The sequence below is a fragment of the Lepidochelys kempii genome, chromosome 5 (genome assembly GCF_965140285.1).
Source record: "Lepidochelys kempii isolate rLepKem1 chromosome 5, rLepKem1.hap1, whole genome shotgun sequence".
Taxonomy (NCBI): Eukaryota; Metazoa; Chordata; order Testudines; family Cheloniidae; genus Lepidochelys; species Lepidochelys kempii.
The window spans coordinates 39,330,186-39,354,428 of NC_136384.1; the positions used below are offsets into that span (position 1 = coordinate 39,330,186).

A 24,243-nucleotide genomic window follows, 5' to 3' on the forward strand; every position below is an offset into this window, starting at 1 on the left:
TGAATTAAAGGCTTTGGAAAAAAAATCAGACTTCATGTATTACCAATTATACCAGTTCTCTTAAGCACCTTTATCTTTGCTCTGTTTGTAAATTGGCACTGTGCATGCCTCACTTAATTACACTCATCTCCATAGTGCGCTGAATTACTCCAAACTGGCCAGACCCTACTTCCAAAGATCCCTGTCAAAGAGGGATCATGATAAAAGAGATCATGTTGCTTTCCCTGTATTGATGTTATGTTGTTTCAGTCCACTGAAGAGCCCATGATCTTATTAGTAAGAGTAGGGGTCTACTCTGGTGACTGAATATCAAATTTCCCTTACCTCTACAGTACCACATCTTGAATGCTGATTGGCTGCTGCCATCCACTCAGATGAGCACAGTTCCATGGTGATATCTTTCTATAATACATGAAGTGCTTTTGGGTGAAAGGTGCTGTATAACTATAAAATATTTTAACGGTACATTCCAATTAGATGGGAACCAGTACAGCAATACAATTGCTGAGGCATCACCTTGGAAATTGACTTAGTTAATGATGATGAAAAGTAATAACTGATGCTTTATTGGGGCAGTATTAGTGTTCACTTTACCTAATACCATGCTGTTTAATGGTGATGAATCTAGGGCTAAATAGATGTCAGATCCAAGCTCTGATTTCTCACTATAGATGTTGCCAAATGAAGATTAAAGTGATGGAGGCTAAGAAGGTATTTTCTCTATCGACAAGTGTTTTCTCCTGGTTTTGGGTTTATTTTTCTGCATCTTCCTCTGGTCCTGTCAGAGATGAGATACTGGTCTGATCCACAATAGCAAATCCTTGTCCAGTGTCCATGCCACAACCTTACACAAATCAGCTACATTCTCTACTAGATTCAAGTTCTTAGATTAAAATATGCACATTCAGGTAGTTAAAGGCAACACACACACACTCTACAGCACCTTCAATACTCAAAGTACTCAATTATACCTTTATTATCAGAGATATGTTAGAATTATTCTCTGCAAACTGAATTTACTTCGAGTGTGTAATACTAAATACTAGGCGAACCCAATCTGAATCGTGCTAAAATATCCAGTAGTGCTTAACTTGAATCAGTAATGAGTACAGTTGTGGAACAACCCAATTAATGTTTCCTTGATATGTTGCAGTTAGCCTCAATTAAATATGTACCACCACCAAGGAAATAGCTGTTCAGTTTTCTCCATGAGACATTAGGTTTTTAACCTGTCAATACCTGAATAACTCTGTAATGATTAAAGTAGATGTCATTAAATATCTATCTTACTATGTTTCCACACAGTAGCTTATCTCTTAAACAATTAAAAGATACGTTTCCAGTGGTATCAGAGTATCCTTATTAAAATTTGCTTTAAGCACACAATCTAACACAAAGCCTGAATGACTCTGTGAAACTAACATTGAAGAAATATTATTAATTCATTGTTGAATAGATTATGTGGTAAAATAGCCTGGAATCAAGAGTGAGAGAAATAGAAAATTTTCAAATGCTGTAAGCTCTAAATAAAACACAAGACCACTTTGAGGAGGGGAAACAGTATACAAGTCTGTATTTGATATGTGGCTCATAATTACAGGAAGCTAGTAGAAGGTGCCATGATACCTGTCAATTATCAGCAGGCAGAAAATGCAGAAAACATACATAATTCATCAACATACTGCCCTTTGTTAAACTGACTGATTTAGCTCCATAACAAAACTGCTTATTCAAAAGAAGAAAGTTACATTTTCAAACTAAGCTATTTGAATTTGTTCAGTTATTCAATTGATTCAGAGGTATATGTTTGTGTTGTTAAATGTTAGTAACAATGATTACTGTCATACAGAATTATATGCATGCACACGCATTTGTCGTGTTCTGAGGCAGAAAGACAGTGCTATCAATAATGGAAAAGTTAATCCTTACAATCTTGCACCCTGGAATGATTTCTTTTATGGTAGTTTTTAACGAATTGTAGAGGAATTTAAGTTATTTTAATAAGCAATAAAATGTTCATTTTATTTACTGTTTCATATCTTGCCCATAGCATTTTTAAATTTCATTTTTAAAGTATCAATAATATAAATACACTACACATTTTAAGATTCTGAAAGATTCTAAAGCCTATAAGCAGTTTTCAGTGTATTCATCACTTCAACTTGATTTCTGGTACTATCTTGAATTGTCACAGCTTGGGGACAGATGAGTCTGAACTAGATTCTTGCTTTTCTGTAAAAAGGTAGCAGTGGGGTCTGATCAGAGTATAGAAAGTTTTTAAACTTTGCCTAAAAATGCACTCACCTAGTATTCTGTGCTCAGCAATACTTATCCTATCTTTTTTAAAAGCATAGCTTAGTAGAAATAGAAATTAGGAGTTTGAAGAGACTCTTGTATGAAGAGAAATTAAAAATTCTGAGACTAAGAAGACATGATAGCGGTACACAGAGAATGAGATAAACTCTCCTATTTAATGTTTCATAATCAAAAAATAAGGGGATATTCAATTAAACTGAGAGGCAACACTTAAAACCCATGAAAGGAAATACATGCTGCATTTAAAAAAAAAAAAAGGCTGTGGAACTCACGCCTACAAAGGTCACAAAAGCAAAAAGCTGAGTAGGATTTTAATAAAGACTGGACTCAGAGGAGAACATGCAGTTATATTAGCAGGATATAGAAGATATAAAACCTCTATGTTACTGGGCCAAAGCCATCCACTAACTGATGGGAGAACTTTCCTTATGGGCAGGCTCCTTGCACTTTCCTATAATGTAACTGGTACTGGTCACTATCACAGACCAAATACTGGGATAAATGGACAACCAGTTGACTCTAGCATGACAGTTCCTATGTTCCCAGGACAGTTATCTTCCTGTAGTGCCACTTTTTTCAGTAAAGCTCAGTTTCTTATATTGTGGCAATTTTGTAGCGTCCTTGGGGACGCATACTGCTCCATATCCACATTAACAACTTTCATGTGCACGTAGAGGGACATATATGGTCCTTCGTTTACCAATAGAATCAGTCTAGCTTAAGTCTGAAATCTTGGGCATACAGAAAGCCTGTATTTAATATTAAACTTAAAATGAAAAGAAAAAAGGAAAGTCATTTTTTCTCTATGGCAGTATTTCTTCTCTAATACCAGTATACCCTAGAAAGAGAAGGGGATGTGTTTAGGTATTTATATCAAATGCAAGGTGGGCTTGGTGCTTTATAGATTAATTATCATGGTCCCTGACTGAAGAAGTTCCAGTCTAAACAGATACGAGCCAAAACAAGTAGAGGGAGGGAAGGGGAGGACAAGATTACAGCATGCTGTTGTTTAAATTGTTATGCATATCTCTTAATGGGGTAGGTATGGGTTATCTTTTCTTATTGGTTATCTTGCATTGAAATAGGAGTGGGTGAAATGAGACTGGTGGGGAAGAAATTAGTTTTAGGACTAAGTCAGAAGGAAGAAAACCAGAGGGAGAAAGGAGACAGGCTGGACAGGAAAAGGGAGGCTGGGTAGTAAAGAGGTTGGATGGGAAAAAGGAAGAATTGACAACCAACAGCAAAAAAGTCCAGATATCACTTAAAATTTTAGTAAATCAGATGCTATGCAGAGACTGTACTGTGAAGGTGACCTGAGGGAAAGGGGAAAAGGTGAAATGAGGGGGGGAAAAGGTGAAATGACAGGCCTGACACTTATCCTCTCATGGACTTATGCTCTTGGGTCTGCTATTGATGAGCACAGGATGTAGGCTCTTCAAGACGATTCAGAAGCTCTTTCACAGGTGGTGCAAGCTCCTGAGTGGAGTGGAAGCTGCTGGATCTGGTCAGGTGCAAAGGGTGACAGGTCCTCTTGTAGCTGTCTGGAGCTGCTACCGAATTCCACAGGGCACTGCTGTACAACTTAGTTTGCATCCTCCATGACTGTCCCATCAGTAGATTTACTGAGTAACACGCCACTCACTTCTACGGAGTGACTAAAAAAAAAACAAACACGTTTGAGAGGGGAAAAACAAAAAACAAAATCTGATATCTATTTTGTTTTCGAGAGCACTTTATTTAAGTCCCAGTCTTGCAAGCCCTTACTCAGACATGTAGCGCCTACTCACACAACAATCCCATTTACTTCAGTGGAAATACTGTACCCATGTGAGTCAAGACTACTCGCATCAGTTGGGGCTGGTAGAAGTAGATGCACCTCTGGCTTCGTCCCCCAAATTTTGTAAACAGCAGGCTTACCTGGCCATAGGTTGTGGTCAGTCTTAACAATAATTCCTGCAGGGTTTAAAGTAGGAAGTCTTGTTTATCAAGGGTTTATCCCATTCTGATACTTTAGGCCATATAAGTAGAAAATGTAAAAAAATGTGCCTTGTGAAGGTTTTGGCACAGTGGTTACAATTATTTCTTGTTTTGTTATTCCCAGCAGCTATTGATTATATCCCAGATTGTGGGTTTTAAACCATGGGCGATGCTTCAAGTGGTGTTCCCCGTGAGTAACTCTGCCTACCTCAGCCAACCTTTTTCCGAGGCTCTCCCAGGCAGCTCAGGCTGCAGCATCAGCTCTGCCCTTATTTCAAATGGACACAACTTGTGCTTTCCTCCACAACTGCTCATTCATGATCCCATCCTCATCCCACCCCTTTCAGATAGCTAATACACACAGGAAACAGTACCTGTATTTCAGCAGGACTGGCTCTTGAATGGCTGCCAGGTACAATTCCAGTTTACAGGAAAAAGGCACTGTCCTCAAGTTAAGACCAATGTCATTTCGTATCCTTATGCGAGTGGGATACACTAACATTTTTTCCACTTCTTCCTGATTTATTTTGCTATAGATAAAATTAAAAATGCTGTTGCTCTCATTTGGGTTCAACTGTGTGAATTTCAATCATTTTAATTCTCAAAATGGAGAAGTGGCTGAGCAGACCTACACAATTACTCATTTTTGGCTTTGTACTTTCAGTATGGAATCTGGATCCAACTCAGATCTAAATAGTTTAAATATCCTTTTGCTATGTGATGGGAAGTCGAATCTCACTTCAGACCTTGGCCAAATTCACTGCTGTAAGAGGGTGCAATTCTGGTAAGTCAGTGAGAGCTGTTCCTACTAACATCAGCAATGAATTTAACCCTTAAAAATTATTCTCCATAAATCAATATCTGTTTTTAAATCTGGAAGTTGGGTTGGCTGACCTTCAATTAAAATTACATTATTGGCATGCTAAATAATACAAGTGTTCCCATATTTGTACCCAACACAGACACTATTTATCTACCTACAGTAGCAGCAAATATAGTAAGCAGCATAATACAAAGCATGCAGTAGAAATACCTCATTTCTTATATGTAAATGAAACTGTACACAAACAAACATGCTGCATATACAAACAATGAATATGCTGTATACACAAACGTACAAATAACTGCACTTAGTTCCGATTACTCTATTTCTGGGCCGAAATAAAATGGCCTCGAGGGGAAGGATGTTGTCAGGACTGATTCAAACACATCTGGGACCCAATGCAAACACAGTCAGTTGGGGTCCCCTTACAATCATTCATGCTTCCCTCTTGGTGAGGGTTGGGAGGCTTTTTTTTGGGGTAAAATAAAATATTTCTCTAAACTAGGACAGGATAAGGGTGGCTTTGAGCAGGGGGTTGGACTAGATGACCTCCTGAGGTCCCTTCCAACCCTGATATTCTATGATTCTATTATTTTATGGCCATGGGGAGAGAGGAAGGAGTGCAAGGCCAGGAGAGGGAAGCTGCAGCTGCAGCCTCAAAAAGGGAAAGAAGGAAGTTCTCTCAAGAGAGGGTAGCTGAAAGAAGCCTCTAGTCAGGGGCAGCAGTAAAATACTAACTGGGGTGGGAAAACAGGGTGGAGGAAGAGCTTTTGGGAGTTTAAAGTCCTGCCACCACATTGGAGTTAAATTTGGGATAATTTCCCTGTCTCTGATGGAGTCCCCCTGCCCCCCCTCCCCCCCGCTCTCACTTCAGCAAAATCATCCTTGCCAGAGATGTCATCTTACACCAAGGCACCAAAAATACATCTGAAGCACAAATATTTTATCTTTGGAATGGACCAGATTGTGTGATGGGACAGGTATTTTCTAAAGACTTTACACCAGTTTAACACTGCTATGTTATCAAAATACCCTTGCTAATTAAATTATAAGCACTCTTAGCAAAAGTCAGTTTTCTTCAGCTTGCCAGGAGGTGGTGCTTCCCTCTATATTTATGATTGAGAAAATTCCTTTAAAGAAAAAGACACATGAGTAGATTCCCCACACTGTCTCCTCCATTCCTGAGTACCATACCACTGGGACACAGGGTTTATCATAAAAATAGCTATACTTGGTCAGATCAATGGTCCATTTAGTCCAGTATCCTGTCTTCCAATACCACATGCTTGAGAACTGAACACAACAGGGCAATTATCAAGTCCCCCGTTGTCCAGTCCCAGGATCAGGAAGTGAGAGGCTTAGGGACACACAAAGCATGGGGTTGCATCCCTGACCACCTTGGCTAATAGACCTCAATAGACCTATCCTTCATGAACTTATCTAATTCTTTTTGAACGCAGTTATACTTTTGCCTTTCACAACATCACCTGGCAATGAGTTCCACAAGTTGACTGTGCATTGCGTGAAGTACTTCCTTCAGTTTATTTTAAACCTGCTGTCTATTAACCTCAATAGGTGAGGACCGTTCTTGTGTTATGTGAAGGGGTAAGTAACTCCTCCCTATTCACTTTCTCTACACCATTTATTTTATAGACCTTTATCTTATCCCCCACCTTAGTCATCTCTCTTCCAAGCTGATAGTCCCAGTCTTTTTAATCTCTCCTCATATGAAAGCTGTTCTATACCTCTAATCATTTTTGTTCCCCTTCTCTTTACCTTTTCCAATTCTAAGATTGTTTTGGGATGGAGCAACCAGAGCAGCATGCAGTATTCAAGTGTATTTATATACTGGCATTATATGTTCTGTCTTATCTATCCCTTTCCTAATTCTGTTTGCTTTTTCGACTGACACTGCACATTAAGTGGATTTTTCAGAGAACTATCCACAATGACTCCAAGATCCCTTTCTTGAGTGGCAACAGCTAATGTAGACCGCCATCATTTTGTACGTATAGTTGGGATAATGTCTGCCAAAGTGCATTACTTTGCATTTATCAATGTTGAATTTCATCTGCCATTTTGTTGTCTGGTCACCCAATTTGATGAGAGCCCTTTATAACTCTTCAGTCAGCTTTGGACTAACTAACTTCAGTAATTTTGTATCATTTGCAAACTTTGCTACCTCACTGTTTGCCCCCTTTTCCCAGATCATTGCTCTTCAACAGATTCATAATTGGTTGCAGGACAGATCCTTGGGGGCTGGGGGGCCCAACCCTGTTATTTACCGCTTTCCCCTTACCTCTCTCCATTTTAAAAACTGACCACTTATTCCTACCCTTTGTTTCCTATCTTTTAACCAGTTTCTGATCCATGAGGACCTATCCTCTGTCCCATGACAGCTTATTTTGCTTAAGAGCCATTGATGAGGGACTTTGTCACAGGGTTTCAGAAAGTCCAAGCACACTCTATCCACTGGATCACTGTTGTCCACATAATTGTTGACAACCTCAAAGAATTCTAATAGACTGGCAAGGCAGGATTTTCCTTTACGAAAGCCATGTTGACTCTTCCCCAACAAATCATGTTCATCTGTGTGTCTGTTCTTTAGTACAGTTTCTACCAATTTGCCTGATACTGAAGTTAGCCTTACCAGCCTCTAATTGCCAGAATCACCTCTGAAGTTTTTTTAAAAAATTGGCATTACATTGGCTATCCACCAGTCACCTAGTACAGAGGCTGATTTTAAGCAATAGGTTACATACCAGATTTAGTAGTTCTGAAGGAACTCAAATATGAAATTGTAGAACACTTGAGTGAATACTATATAGTCCTGGTGACTTATTTCTATTTATTTTATCAGTTTGTTCTAAAACCTTTTGCTGGTTGGTCTTCACTCGTTTGGGGCCTGCCTAATTATACTTTTACCCTTGATGTGCCAGAGTTTATGCTCCTTTCTGATTTCCTCAGTAGAATTTGACTTCAAAGTTTTAAAGAATGCCTTTTGCCTCTGCCTCTTACTCATGATCGCTTTTTTATCCTCTTACTTTTAGTTTAATTTGAGGAGAAAGGAGCAGTAGTCTTAAAATATTCTTAAAAATATTGGCCACCTAATGTTAAGGAAAGGGGGTGGCAGCAGAGGAATCCCTGGTCAAAGATAACATGAAGCTGCCTGGCACAGAGAAAGGCTCAGTGTGGGCAGCAGCTAAGCAGAAAAGGACTGACTCCTTCATAACCAGCCAAATGAAATATTCCCGCATACTAGTGCTTCTTCTCACATCTCACTGGGAAAAGGGGGAGAGATACACTTAGATCCAGATATAGCAAAAGTCTTGACATTGCAGAGGGGCGGGCAGGCAGGCCTGGGCCCATGAGACTTGGTTCTGTTTTCTACTCTGACTTATTAGTTGGTGCGGGATGAGAAGAGTAGGGAGTATGGTCAGAAACATATGCCTCTATGTGGAGGCTTCTGAGTAGTGGTTCTGGAGCTTGTCTGAACCAGCCTTGAATTAATTTATTTATTTTTACAAAAAGAGTTGTAGAACACTTATTGTTGGGAACTAGTTTAAAGGAGTGAACTATTATGTATGAAATTTAAAATAAGTTGGGAAACCATTTAATCCTCTTCTAGTACATGTAGGTCCTACAGGCAAATTGCATAACACTATTCAACCAAATTACCATTCTTAAATTAGTTCCAGCTTTGTAGAGTTGCACCAAGGACTGTATCTGAAGATTCATTTCCCACAGCGCATGACGACTGGCACCTTGGCATTACACAGCATTCTGGCACTTGATCTACTGCAGTGTGTGTGACAGCAAATAATTTACTATAAAACATTTTCTAAAATATTGCCACAGATTACCTGAATTGTATGGACATCAACCACCAATCTGCCTTTAACACCTGACTTTCCACCTTACAAGTAAAGAATGTTCATCTGGGCTTAAAGATAAACATAGATATCACAAAAAAAAAATTCTTATTGGCAATGCTGATCTCACTCAGATGCTTCCCAACTTCTTACATTTGATACATAGTTTCACATTCCTTCCCATAAGTTCCCAACATTACAATGTTAAACAATTCATTTTGCACAAATCATTCAGGACTGGTTCAGACAGACTCCAGAGCCATCAGGGAGAAGGTACTGCCCTGTTGCCAGTGTGATTCTGGCCCCAACCAGCAAAGAGGCTGGAAAACCCACTGTAATGAATCTGTGGATCTAGGCACAGGAAGGAAATTTTCAGGTAACTACAAAAGGTTTTTTTCCCTAGTTTTCAATACACAGATGGAGGGAATTGGGATGTTGCACACAGTAGTAAAATATTACTATTAGTTATCTTAGTGCCTTTGATACTGAAGGATTGCAAAACACTTTACAAACAAATCCCAATTCTATGAAGTGCTGAGTGCCCTCTGCTTCTACTGACCTATCAAGGGGAGAACACTGGGCACCTCAAAGGATCAGGGCCTAAAACCATGTTTCCCTCCCACATGAAAAGGTGCAGAAAGGCAACTCTTTCCTTAAGCAATATGCAAATTAGAGAACTGCTCATCTGATACGCTATTCCCTCTTCTGGATGAGGCCAGCAAGCCTATATCCAGCATGGGCCCCAGTACACTGGCATTTATCATTAACCCAGAGGGATTCCTGGTAAGAAACAATCAGGACCTATGCAGAGATGGTGGTAACATCTTACGTAACTGCCTTTCTTTGTGCACCTTCACAGAAGGGTTTTCTGCCATTTTGCTTTCCTGGGAGAGAAGGATAGGGCACTATCTGTGTAAACTAATTACTTTAACTACACTTGAGGTGCAATAGCACAATGGTTTAGCATCCACAGATAGGAGATAAGCAATGCAGTGTAGTAGTGATTGTCATCTCTAGTCCTGACTCATAGGAAGAAGTAATTCTACCAACAGGCTGGTATGCTGCCCTGAAATGTTGATTGAAAGCAACATGAAACAGTCACTGTATTCAGCATCTGTTCATGAGGCACAACTTGAAATCTAGTCAACTTCTAAAAGTTTTAAGTAGTTCTAAGCTTGCCCAGGTTTCCCTAACAACTTGTGTAGTTTATTTTATACTAACATGTTTCTCTCTTTGTTGCATGCAGGACCCACATAGAAGGGGAAAACTAACTTCAGGGGAAACAGTGAAATTAGACATTAACAAAGTGCTGTATAATTAACAAATACTAATTAGGAAATATTTCTATTCAGTGTTACTTGCTACACCCTGTAAGATTGTCACACAAAAGCATGTGTTTAAGTTGACTGTTTTCCTTTAAAAAAAGGGGATTTGTAGATAGCATATTCATTTATGTCTATTACCCATAGCTTTCCAGTAATTCTGTTAGACCGTAACTTCTCATGTCAGGGAGTTACCCTTGTGCTCTCATGTCTGCAGAAAAGAACTAAACCCTTCAGCTTTTTAAATCACTAATTATACATCAATATTTTTGTTGAGAAAATCAATTTTTATTCTGAACGTTTGCATTATAGCTGTGGATGAAGATTAGTAGTATTTTGTTACACCCAAACACTGTATTTGTCATGCTGCCCACCAGTGGTATCTGACTACCTCACAAAATCAGGACACAAATTCTATATAAATATTTACCTTCTTACAACTCTGCTCAGCAAGATGTGAACTGTGTAAACAAAAGACTTGTGGGGTTACTATTGGAAGACTAGGTTGAAGAAAGGCAGTTTTAGTCCCTTCAGAGAAAGCAAAATGGTAAGCTTTATGGCCATCCTGATCTCTCCTTAAAAAAAAGAACTCCATATTCTCTCGCTACTTGCTGTCCCGTACACTTGAGTTTCACTCTTACACTATATATGGAACTGCTAGTGGCACGTCATGATATAAGTGTTGCCATGGTTATAATCCCTCTTTTCTAAATAGTATCAAATAAAACCACATTGGATGGCAGTAACGCAGTTTAGACATATCCCACAGTTCTTCTAAAATGATTCTCCATTTCTTTTAAGCGTTGGTAATAAGTCACCACAGGTTGCAGTTTCAATATTGGTAGTTTGTAAATGAGCACTCCATTCCTTTTAGAAAATGCTCCACCTGAGCAGGCACTAGCTTTCTGTTTCCTACAGAGTTCATCAAAGATAACACGAGAGACTGCAAACCAGTGGGGAGGATCCCCATCTTCCCTTTCAGCAGCTGAGGTGGCTGACACACAGCTATCGCTACAGCATCATTTGTCTGGGGTGGGGTGGGCTGGAGTGTAAGGAAATGACTTCTTTGAGCATAAAACCAGTTCTAGGAGGAGGATTTTCCAGATATTAGAACTAATTTAGGGTGGACCCTCATTCTCTTGTAGTAAGTGCTATGTGCAGTGGAAAAGGATTGGCTTTATGTACCAAACTGTACTTCCACCCTTGCTGGCCTCTTGTCATCCTCTTCCTCTGTTCTTCCACTCCTCCTTTGCCATTCCCTGCTTAAAAATCAAAGGGACAAAAATTTACTCACCTATAGTCAGTAGGAAGGAGAGAGCCAATAAGTGCTGGAGAATAAGGATTTTAAAAAAAATAAAGTGTCTAGCACTTGTTTGCAAAGAACTGTCCAGCTAGGGGCAGGGTACAAGCCCGTGCAGTGTTGTCCTTCAATTTGAACACAGGGAGCTCTAGTTCCAGTACTGATGCTCAGAGCTCTGGTGAAGTACAGCAGAGTGAAAACTGGCCAGTGTCTTCCCAGGTCTCTCTGCTGCTATTCAGAACCACCTGGGCAACACTGAAGCCATAAAGAATCAAGTCACCTTCATGCTACTGTTTGTGGCAAAGCACTGAGGAGAAGTAGATACTGGGGCTATTAACCAGGAAGGAGTTCAACTTAGTGTAGTGGAGTGACACTCTGCTCTCTCTCAGCAGACTGTGAGGAACCACAAAATAGCAAAGACCCTCCACCCTTTAGCAGCCAGCAAGAGTCTGTTAACCCAGCGGACAGTTCCATTTGCTTGGGATAGGATAGACTGGCTTCACTGCACTTCTGTCTTCCTGCCATACAGAGCCCTCTGCTGGGGTTCAAGCAGCTGGACTGGCTGTTGGGTTAAGTACTGGGAAAACCCCTGCTGCAACCCCTACCTCTCCAGTAGGTAAAGGGAACGCCCTCTTACTGCCCCTGATTCCCAGGGAAGGAGGGCCCCTGCTGTTGCCTTTCTGGGATGAGAAGGGAATCTCTTGCCACTATTACTTCCAGGGGGTAATAGAGCAGGGCCACATCATGGTGTGGCTAGAGCCCTAGATTGCCTTTACAAAACTCTGGCAGCCAGGTTTGTGGTGAGCAACAGAACAAGAATACTCCTTTCCACAAGGTCAGACTTCAGATGCTGACTAGTCACAGGCTGGTATGAAAGATAAGAGCCCTGAAGGAAGCTCCAGGGAGAGTGCTATCATAGGAATCCCCACTACTTTCCCAGTAGCTCAGAGAAGGCCAGTTTCTCACACTGGCACTGCTGCTAACTATCTTCCTGTTCCCCAACTTCTGTATATGGCTAGTAGGTTTAGTCTTCTAGCTCTGAAGTATCTGGCAAAGTTTCCAAGGTCCTATTTGGGGGGAGGAAATGGTGGACCTGAGCCACTGATAGGATAAGCTAGAAAAGTACAATGTTGAGAACTGTGCAGAGAAGATGACAGTTTATGGTAGAAAACATTGTACAAGAAGGTCGGGTGGGCGAGAAGAGCAGGAAACACACACTGAAGACTTGCAGTCCAACCAGAACTTAGTTCTGCAGGAAATGTTTGTAAGGCTCTTTGAACATTTGTGAATTAGATTTTAATGAAAGGAAGGGGTTAAAGTTGAAATGGACTTTTAGAAAACCTACCTCCAGCACATGTTCAGACTCATATTCACTGACTTCCTCTGTTTGCAACATAAGGACATCTTTGTGCAAGACCCAGAAAAACTGACCCTTCATTTCTCTCCCCCCTTCGCCTTCCCCCCACCCTCTGTCTCCTAGGTCACAGCCTGTAAAGATGGACCAGTGTCCAAAAACATACCCTGTGACAAACGGCAGGAACACCAGCTGCTTAATTCAAGTTCAGCTTTCCCCTCCCAGTGTACAGATGTTTTGACTGGGTTTGCAGCGGTGTTGGAAAGAACATAGAACCTGTACATTTTAGGATAAGGGTGAAGTGGGAAGTTTCCCCATTGTTTTCTGGTTAATTAAGCTACTTTCTTGTAAATACTGCCTGCTAAACCTCAATAAGTCTTGAGGCAGAAGCTTGCTGGGGAGCAAGAGCGGGGCTTGTTATGGTGGACCCATTCCACCAGCACACACATTTTCACTGTCAGGAAAAATCTATCTATAAATATTGTATATTTAGAAAGGTTCCAATAGCCTTAATACTTTACTAATGTTATTTATACAGTTGATGTTTCTCCCCACCCCCAAAGCTTCATTTAACTAACATTTTGTCCATGTCAGTTGCTTTCTTCTCCTCCTCCTCTGCCACAGTGGAATAGTTGTGCAGGCAGATGACTTTTGTGGCTGACGTTACTTGTTTAAAGCTTGCATGCCCTTCAGATGCACCAAGTTTCCTGCCAAGAATAAATATGCTGCTTACCACAGCACAACAGCTATAGGGTGGGGTATAATGCAAGGAAGCCTAAAGGGATGATGTAGCTATTTCGGGGGAGGAAGCTGGGGATTATAAAAGTAGTTTCCTTTTGGGGGAAAAGAGTTAATATAGACAGAATATCACAAGAAGCTAGTCAGTTAGTTTTTAGTCAAGTATTGCCATAGACTGCCATTAAGATAAACAGTTTATTTGAATAGACAATATTTGAGCTTCATGTAACAAAATGTCTTCAGAAAAAAGACATTAGATTTTACAGCTTTCTGTACACAGTATATTCTGAAGAGTAAGTTTCTATACTGGTACTCCCTAGAGGCTGGAGGAGGGAGACAGCTCATGAACTGGACTAATAAGATGCAAACTTGCACTGATTACACTGTCACATGTTTCATGGAGAATAGCTGACAGGAATAAGATTAAGCTTTGAGGAAGCTTTTTAGTATTTCACAAGTATACTATCACAACTGAAACTGCTTGAAGCTATTAATATATTTAAAGAGAAAAAATACCTGGGAGGAAAGATAATACACTTAAAAGATATAGAAATTCTTGTAACAAATATCAAACTTTTCCATATTGCTACTAGGAAAGCAAAACGTTTCATCAATTCTTATTTTTAAACAAAAATAAGATTGTTTTGGCTTTAAGTAGGGTGTGTAATATTTTCAAGCACACATCTATTGGAAAAGTCAAAACAAGTTTACAGTTTAAGTTACATCCAGTTTCCTGCCAAGTATAGAACTTCTGCAAATGTTCAGAGAACAAATTAAAAAACTCTAATAGAAGTTAGAATACAGAAATGTGACTAAACCAAGAATTTTAGTTTCTCAAACAGATCTAACAGATTCAGGTGATACTTCCAATATGTACAGCTTCCTGATTTCATTGCACATGTTCATTTTACCTGTATTTAACAATTACTTTTTTTCTTTCCTACAGTAAAAGCAGCAGTAGTGAACTAGGTTACCCCACCAGGGCAACCTAACATGACTAGGCTGCTTATAAGGAATACCTGCTCATGGTCCATTCTCAGTAGTTGTAAACTCAGTGCACTAGTTTACTGTGTGGGAGAATACACAGTATCATGGATTCAAATGACTATGAATCACTGGTATCTTCACTACCATCCAAGAGCCAGTCTTACTCAAAATTACCCCTATGGAGTTATTTAAAGTAGTTAAAAGGCAAAGATGTGGCAATGTCATCAGGAAAACATGACTCAAATTAGAGAAAAATCTCAAAATATTCTGAATGTTTCTGGAAAGCTCTGAAAGATCAAAAAAGTATGTTTAGTATTCTAAGTTTCTATTCCCAATAGTTGTACAGAGTAACTTCTGACTCAGGTTCATTTCTTGTTGGCCTCATCCTATTCAGTGTTGCCTGTTTTTTCACTTTTAAAGAGAAACTTTGAACTTTAGAAACTATTGGTAACACTTATCCAAAAGAATATTTGGTTTAACTTAAGACTAGTAGGAGGCAAAGCTTCTCTATTTTCAACTCTTCAAACGAGTTACAACCATCTACTTTAGAAGATCACATGCAGTATAAAACTTGACAAATATGCACATGCTCATTTTAAAACCCAAGAAAACATATTCAGTTCAATATCAGACCTGAACCCCCTTAGTTTCTAATTTCTTAGAGAAACATTTTCTATTGCCATACAGATACAGTTAAGAGACCACCAACAAGGGATCTTAAGAAAAATACTCATTAGATAAGGTGGATGATATCGTTTATTGGACCAATCACTGTTCTTGAAAGAAACTTTCAAGCTACATAGAGCTCTCTTCAGGTCTATTGGTTTTCCCTGTATGAGAATGGCCACCTCTAAGAAGTTGCAGAGAACTCAGTAATTGTGGACTTAGGTTATATCTACACTACAGCCTATGATGGCCTAACTTATGTTGCTATGGGGTATGAATAAGCCACCCCCCTGAGCGACATAAGTTATGCTGACATAAGCGCTCATGTGCTCTTATGTCGGCAGGAAAGCTGCTCCCGCCAACACAGTTTCTGCCGTTCATGGAAGTAGTTTGATTTTTTTTTTATGCTGAAGGGACAGAGTGTCTTCACCAGATGTGCTGTATGGTGCATCAGTACTGCTGCCGTGCTGTACATGTAGATATGGTCTTAGTCTTGCCACTTGAGATAAGAACAGCAATTCCAGCACTGTTTTTTAGAGCAGAGGTTCTCAAACTTTCATGTTATGGATCACTTCTGAAGACAGATCTTTCCCTGGATACCGCCCCTCCCAATTCCACACCTTCCTTGTATCCAGAATGGTGATTCGGTACATGAAAAATTAAAGGGAGAAGATAAAAATAAACTTGTTTTAATGTTAGATGCAGCTGCTTAGTTATATTTTTGGTTTGAATGTAGGATTTGCATATCAGTCCCAAGTCTCCCCTTTGTTGGTTTAGGTCCTTATTGTTCTAATCTTTCCAGGTCACTTGCAGTTTGGTTCTGGCCTCCTGAGTGTTTTTAACATCCTCCAGTTTTGGTATTCTCAACAATTTTTGGTTAAAAATATACCAAAGACCTTGTCTACACTACAGGGGAAATTCGATCTAAGCTACACAATTGGAGTTACGTGAATAGCGTAACTCAAATTGATGTAGCTTAGATCTACTTACTGTGGGGGTCCACACTATGCAATGTTGCCGGGAGATGGTCTCCCATCAACTCCCCCTACTCTTTTTGATCTGGTGGAGTACAGGAGTTGAAGGGAAAGCGATCTGTGGTCAATTTAGCATGTCTTCACTAGACCCACTAACTCGACCACTGCTGCATCGATAGTCGCTCATCGATCCCCCGGTTAGTGTGGACAAGCCCACAGAAAGCAGTTTTAATGTGCTAGCTTAATTTAAAAAAAAGCCTTGGGAATTTAGTCATGGATTGCGCTACAGCTAGTAGGAAGTGACACTATTTGAAGACTATAAAGATGCTTCAACACTGACAGAACACAGTTTTAATGGTACCTTGAGTTGCTATGAAGATGTAGCCTTTGGCTGAATAATCTTACCAAAAGTTAGTTAAGCTGGACTTAAACTTGCTGCTGCCCTGTATCATGTTTTTCTCCCCATATCTTTTTGGAATATGGGCCTTCTAAAACTTGAACTCAAACAAAAATGCCCCAGGAAATGCTCAGTTAAGGTCTCCCCACATATCCGCAAAAATGTTTGTTAGAAGAAAAAACAAACCTCAAACTTACAAATGCACAGTTAAGGTTCTACAAACAATACAACTGTAATCTCTTGACCCAAAGACAGTAGTTACTTCTAGTGACGGTTAAATGATTTCATGGAGCAATATTACCAAGGCTGAAGAATTGCATGCTTAGGGGGCAGACTGTAGCTGTAAAGCCACCAGCTGCAATGGGAATGGTACACAGATTCACCACCCCAGAGAAAGGAATTGTACCTTCTGCCTCAGGCACAATGTCAGGAGAACAGCTGCTGCTACATCCTTTTAAGAGGTGTGGCATGTGCTCTGTGCGCCTTCCCTCCCCTCCCAGTAAAGAAAAGAGATGCAAGTCTAAGGCAGCAACATATGTAGCTATTTCTGGACATAATGAAAAGTGGCTATTCCTGCTAAGTCTGGATAGACTCAGACTTTCTCCATTTATTCTTATATTTGTAGGATTTCTTAAATGGGCTTAGGAATTTTTCCAGGTTTAGTTTGAAATAACCTTCATATTGCATTGTTTTTGTTTGAAATAAGCGCATTTCTTGCTGGCACCTTTGTCACTCTTCCGGATTTTGAATCTTCATAGTAGAACTTGTTTATTGGACAATTCCCACCCCCACCCCACTGCCATGAAGAGGGTTATGTTGCAACAGGTAGCTATTATAAAGCAAAGTGGGAATCACTATCAAAGTCAGGGTATCTTATTTACATGAGTGGGAGCTAAGGAGAATGATGTATTTGACTCTATGACCAGATCACTTAAAGTTTGTTTCAAAAATTTGCAGCATATTAATATGCCAAGTACCTAATTATATTTCTCACTTTAGCACTGTAATTTCTTATTTTAGTGTTTTTTCTGTTTCATTAAACTAGTCTCGCAAGCAGGTACAAATTCTCTTCTGAATTTTATATTGTATCCCAAGACACACAAGCTGGTTATTTTTCAGCTTTTATCTCTACTAAAAGTGTCAAAGCTTTTTAAAAATTATTTGGCAAAATGCTTGTGCTGTCTCCCATAAGAGTTTCCTAAAGATTTTCCTCTACAGGTACATTAAAAAGCAATCCATGTCTCCCAGATGTATTTCTTGATGCTCTCAAATAATTTAAGTTTGTTTCTCTTGATTTGAAGATTTGCTGGAGACAGTATTGTGGCTAACAAAATAGAGACATATCATGCTGCTGATTATTAGGCAAATTCCCCATTGGTTTAGGGAGTTCTGCTTGCTCAGATTAAACTGTAGATTTATGCAACTTTTAAGTTTTATTTGAATGAAGATTTTTTTCTTAGTCTGTGATTGCATGTGTTAGCTTTTATTGAATTTTGCATACTTTATGTAATCTTATAAAATGACTCCTCTGATTTAGAAGATAAAAATTCTTAGTCATTGACCTATTCGTAAGCCAAGTATACCGTTAATGTATAAAGGCAGAGAGATGGGAAGGGAACAGACTGGACAAAAGAGCAACCATCAGGTAGCAACCAGTTCTGCAAGTGTGGAGTTTATAAAATCTACATGCAGGACTCTGCAGCTGTGGGATCAGCTGCTTCCAGGTAACAGTTAACTCTTCCTGCCTGGGAAATGGGTACCCTATTAGGAGCAGCTTTTGCCCAGCAGAAAGTACAGCACTTAGCACAAGATCATCATAGCATGACAGGTGAAAGCAGATCCTTCCCCAAAGTGGGCCAAAATTACTGGTCTAAAACAGGAGGTATCAAACTTACTCTTTGGACAGGATCAAGTTTCATTTTTGTTGGGCACAAAGTAAACATTTAGGATGACATGCTTTCCTCAAACCTTAGCTGAATGCCCACTGATGTCAAAGGAAAGTTTGCACAAAGATTGAGGGTAGAGTATTATGATCTTTATGGAATAGCTAAGATTTTAGTTCTTTGTTCAATTCCTTGTCACATTCAGCATCACTCAGTGAAAACGGCTTCCTTTTAGGCCCACTGCTATTTTTCTCTTCCTTCCCTATCCCTCTGTTTCTCTACCTCTTCCCTGCCTTTGTTTTTTCTATGCATGTCCCTCTCTATAGTAACTCGCAGTTCACCCAATTTCACTGCTAAAATAAGCAATGAAATAGTTAGTGCTGATACATTTAGATTCCTTAAAATCTCAGCCTACAGTGTTCAGGTTCCCAAATCCCATTAAAATTCTAGGGGGATTGGGCATCTAAATCCCTTAGGTTCCTTTGCTAAAGTGGTGTTAGGCTTCAGCGTTAATATCCAAAAGAGATTAGTGGGAGGCGAGGGGTTCACACCTTTTAGAGTAGTTGATTCATGCTGTCTGCACACTCAAGAAGATCACTTTACACTCAGGTCACATTCAGAATGTATATTCTTCATGCCCCTGAGGGCTAGAAACTTTAAAAAAAAGCTAAGAATTGAAACATGCCATGCAGAACATATACATATATTATGCAGGCCTGATTCAATTCATGGGCTCTGTTTAAGTTTAGTCTAAAATTATTTTCTTGAAGTCTTAATATTACTGCCACTATAATTTGTTCTTGCCATGTTAATTTTTCTATGGCTCTACACAGTATCTAAATAGTTTTTTAAATTAAAGCAAGGCTATTTCAAAAGAAATTGAGAAATTGATAATGTACACAAACATTAAGATGACACTTGCATAACCTGATGTCTTCAGGTTTTCCACTGATTTTTTTTTTTTAAATGTCAAACACAATCAGGAAGAAAAAAAAAATATTTACTAGAGCTGATCGGGAATTTTCAATCAATGTAAAAATGCAGTCTTCAAATGTCCTTCAGGTAAATCAAAAGTTATCAACCCCAAATAAAATATTTTGGTTTGTGGAACCAAACGAATGTTTAATTTTGTTTGCCTGATCTGCCCTGGTATCTTATGCCCCCCCGCCATTCTCCTCTATGTGCAGGACTCTATCACGGCTCTTTGATTTAACTGCTGCAGTGACCCATGGGAGTGGTATTCTGACTGGACAGCCTTGCCCCCTACCGGAGAATAGAGACATGAAGCACCTGACCTACAACTCCACTGAGGCAATCCACAGCAGTTCAGACAAATGCTGTTCAATGATTAACTGAGCCAAAATGAAATGTTCCAAGTCAGAAGTGTCCAAATGTTTTGCTTTGATTGAAGATGTCTAAACAATGAATTTCAAAATTAAACTTTTACAGCATTTTGTTCTGTGAAAGAAAAGTTTCAATATTTCGACCCTTTATCCTGATTTGGATCAAAAAGTTGAAATATCAGAATTTTCCATGAGAAATTCTCATTTTTGATTAGCCCTAGTGTTTACACATCAACATTATGAAAATATTGTACAGTAAACTTCAGATATAGTTCTGCCCTTATTTATACCTGTGCATCCCCAATGAAGTTATCCGAGGCAAGAACAGACTTTGGTCTACTAATTAGATAGCTGATATCTTTCTGCTACTATTTGTGAATAGCAAATTCTGGTTTTTGAGCCTGCTTTTGCACATTCTGGAACAAATGTTATAACAAAGGTTGTTAGACTTGATTAGAAGATACAGTTTTGAACAGTTTATTTTAACTAACAGTGGAAGATATTTCACTTTGTGCGCTATGGGAATTGCAACATTAACATTACACATTAAACCATTTGCTAAAAATTAACCACAGCAGATGGTTAATACCAGTATTTTTATAGTTCCTTTTCAACACAAGGGCAAACAGAATATTTTAACCGCATTCAATTTACTCACTGTGGGTTGTGGCATCAAGCCTATCACACTGGGGGTGCCAGAGCTTGATTCCAGTGTGGGCTGTATGTGAAGGTTTACAGCCTTAACCTAACCTTAATCAGCACCAGAGTGCATCCAGGATTTTGACAGAAAAATGGTTGCTATCTTGACCTCTTAGGCTAAAAGGGTCATGGAACAATATAGATTTCCATAAGAGTCATCAGGGGAAGAAACCAGAGTGCTCTTCCAAAATGAGATTTAAGGCTGCTGTCAAGTCTCTGATTCTAAAATATACACCCGTTCTTCAAAATACGATCTGCCTTTTTTCCCAGGAAACCATTTTTGCTCTCTCTTTAGCGGTTTTGAAATTAAAATATCTTAAGTGAGGTTGCAGGTGTTCTTTTCTCTATGAAAGAGAAGAAAGCCGTAATCAGGCACATCTATCCCCTCCTCACCCCCAAAACCACTCATCCTGCCTAGAATGCTTTAAAGAATTTCTCATGTACTACTTGGCTACATGTAACTGCCTGCCCCCCCACAAAAGCCAACCTACAAGTGAGAATTGCTTTAATATGCAACAGCATGGGGAACAGCTATTTTAGGAGTGACTGATAGGAGGTAGGTCACTTATGTTTGTATTTGCAATATTCATTTCCTGTCCTTATTAGTGGTTTTAAGGAGAACATTCTGTAGGTAACAAATTTTGCTTTGGGAAAAAACAGAGGCTTTTTCATTCAAGTCTCTTCTATGTTTAGTTTGTGCATTTATACCCACACAACAGTAACACTAGTAAGTGACAGAAGGGACAAATATTAGGCAGCTAGGAGTAGCCTTATGCCCTCTCTCCCCCAAAGAGAAGGGAGGAAGGTCAGGTAAGATTTTACAAGGCACAATACAGGCCTTTTAAAAATTAGGCTTGTTTTCAAAAGTTATTTTCTCTGATTTAGAGCGTTTCCCCTCCCCTTCTTGTACGTGTGCTGCCTCTGTGCTTTGGCCCTCAAGACTGAGGAACACCGCAGGAACTGACCCACAAGCAGCCTGTTACCACAATTTTCCTAATAAATGGGAAACCTTGGAACAGGCCTAAAACTTGGGTTTACAACCAGGCCAGCACGTTCTGGTCCCGTTTGTCTGCTTATGCGTGTAGCTTTTAAACCATAACATAAGGTAGCCTCGGAAGTCTCATAACCTGGCCACCACGCAGAGACCGAATTAAGAGCGGCCCTGCAGTCCCAGCGCAGGCTAGAAGCGGGGAGGGGAGACAAGGCGCTCACAGGGAGTACTGAGTGTCACAACACACGGTTCAGTCTAGTGCTTTCTACAGGAGTAAGAACGCGAGCTGCGGCGAGGAAGCTGGGGCAAAGCACAGCGCCGTCTCAAGCAAGGTAATTAAGTCCAGGACTCTGCCTCAGGCTGGGATTTGCTGCGCATCGCGTAATTAGCACTCGTGCTCCGGCTTCATGCTCCGGCGCTCGGGGAGCGCAGCCAGCAGCCACCCTCAGCCGCGTACAATCGGGATTGTTCAGCCTCCGTGCTGACGGAGCAGCCTGTGCCTAGCGCGACCTGGCTTTGGTTCCAGCTGTATTCCCGCCCCCGTGACTCCACATCGAGTCCCATCCGGTGCGCAGAGTAACCGGCGGACAGGAAGAGTCACTCGGCGGACCTCTTCCCACCAGGGGAGCGGCGCGTCCGCCCGCCGGGGACAGCGCCCCTCAGCCCGCCCTGGCTCTGCCCAGCCGCAACTCGGACGTGGTGCCTGCAGGGCAGCGCTAGCGCCGGGCTCGCTGCCCCAGCACCGACCCGAGCTCGGCTGCCGGACAGGGACGCGCTGCTCCGTGCGGGACAAACCCGAGCCAGACTGGGCAGGCGGGCCCAGCGCGGGACGCACCCGCTGCCCTAGCGCCTCCGCCGCCCATACGGCACCTGGCGTCCAGCCCCGGGGCCTCCGGCTGGCGGGTCCGCACGCGCTGCGGGACCCGGGACCCCTGCACTTACCAGCCCTGAGGCTGCCCTTGCTCTGCTGCGGGCGGGCGGAGCTGGCTGCCACGCACCGGGCAGGCGAGTAGGAGCTATGCCGGCGGGCTGCTACCACCGCTAGGAACCGAGCTGGGGTACGCGCAGAGAAGCCCAGCGACAGCTTCGTTTTCATTACCGTATTTCTCTGCTGCGCTTAGTGCCACTCCTCCCTCCTTCCCGCTCCCTTCGGCTTTCCCAGCGGTGGTGACCGGGTTGAGGCCGCCACGGCCCCGCCCCCACATTCCATTCCCTAGATGGTGTCACCAAGGCGGTGGCGCCTGCCCCACCCCCTTTTCCCACCACGCGCAGCCCCGAAGGGCGTGCCCAGGCTTGCGAGTATATGACATCTCCAGAGGAGGCTCCGCCCTCTTTCAGAATAACAAGCCCCGCCCCGGCTGCGGTCCCCACCCCCACTGCTAGTTAGACTAGCACACGGCTGCAGCGCCGGGGCCGTTCTATTTATGTTTGTAGGCGCTGATTTGCATAGCCCCGCCCCATGCCGTGGGCGAGGCAGCAGGCACCGCCCCCTTGCCCATACATGGCGGCGATGGGCGGGGCCGCTATTCCGGCTGTCGGTCGCTCTCTTCCTGGTGCCGTTTATAGGGTACAGCCACTTCCGCTGTCTGCTTAGAAGCGGCGCGATCATGGCGGAGCGCGGTCAGCTCCCTCCCCCCGCTAAGCGCCTCTGCTGCAGACCTGGCTACGGCTCGGGGTGCAGGCCGGGCCAGCGGGCGGGCGGCGGCGGCCCCGGCAGCGGGGCGCTCTGTGCCGGACCCTCCTCCGCGGCCGCCGCCGCCGCCGCCCTGGGGCTGCTGCCGCTCGGCAAGACTCAGAGCCCCGAATCCCTGCTGGACATCGCGGCTCGCAAGGTGGCGGAGAAGTGGCCCTTCCAGCGGGTGGAGGAGCGGTTCGAGCGGATCCCGGAGCCGGTGCAGCGCAGGATCGTGTACTGGTCTTTCCCCCGCAGCGAGAGGGAGATCTGCATGTACTCCTCCTTCAACACCGGCGCCGAGGACCCCGCCGCCCCCGGCGGGGCCGCTGCCAGCACCGCGCCCGGCGGGGCCGCGGACGCCGCCGCCGACGAGAACCGCCTGCCCTTCCGTAGGGGCATCGCTTTGCTCGACGGCGGCTGCGTCGATAACGTCCTGCAAGTCGGTGAGTCACTCCCCGGGAGCCGGGCCGGCCATCCGGAGCCTCGCCCCCCCTCCGCCCCCCGGGCTGCGGCCCCTCTCCCGCACCGCTGTAATCCTGCCGGGGGGGCTCTCCGGGCCGCTCACCAGCCTGTCACCCACCTGTGATCCCTGCCCAGGCCACAGCGCCGCCCCGACCCTCGCCCAGCTCCCTGACCCCGCGGCCAGCCCCTCACCTCTGCTCTTTCCTCTCACCTCGGCAGCTGCCGCCTCCACCCCCCAGCGCTACCCTGCCCCGTAGCCCGGGCCCTGCAGCTCTCCGCTCCCTCCGTGCCCCAGCGACCCCCTCCCGACCCCCCCCTTCGCTGCCAACCAGCCATCCAGGCCTCGTAATTTCCTCTCTTCGTCCCCTCCCCCTCGCAGCCAGATTATATGGCTCTTTCACGCCTCTCCTCGGCATCCAAGGCCAGGTTACACGCTGCTTCTGTCCGCCTACCAACTGCCCTTC

The 24,243-nt window shown here is 42.5% G+C and overlaps 1 protein-coding gene and 1 long non-coding RNA gene across 4 annotated transcripts in view; one reads left to right on the forward strand and one right to left on the reverse strand.

The window, feature by feature from the left end:
- Nucleotides 1-1,549: 1,549 nt before the first annotated feature.
- LOC140911297 (uncharacterized) lies at nt 1,550-23,187 on the reverse strand. Of its 2 annotated transcripts, XR_012158883.2 has the most exons (3): nt 22,742-23,187; nt 4,668-4,823; nt 1,550-3,971 (listed from the first exon to the last, which is right to left on the reverse strand). It is a non-coding gene; the product is annotated as an uncharacterized LOC140911297 (long non-coding RNA). The 2 variants fall into 2 exon arrangements; XR_012158884.2 differs by lacking the exon at nt 4,668-4,823.
- The window catches only part of ZSWIM6 (zinc finger SWIM-type containing 6), a 164,475-nt gene continuing 163,333 nt past the window's right edge, over nt 23,102-24,243 (forward strand). The window contains exon 1 of one of the 2 annotated variants that reach the window (XM_073344031.2): nt 23,102-23,760. In XM_073344031.2, the coding sequence (XP_073200132.1) occupies nt 23,250-23,760 (511 nt within the window). In that variant the 5' untranslated portion in view covers nt 23,102-23,249. The remainder of the gene's footprint in view (nt 23,761-24,243) is intronic. The other variant, XM_073344030.2, reaches the window with a different exon arrangement.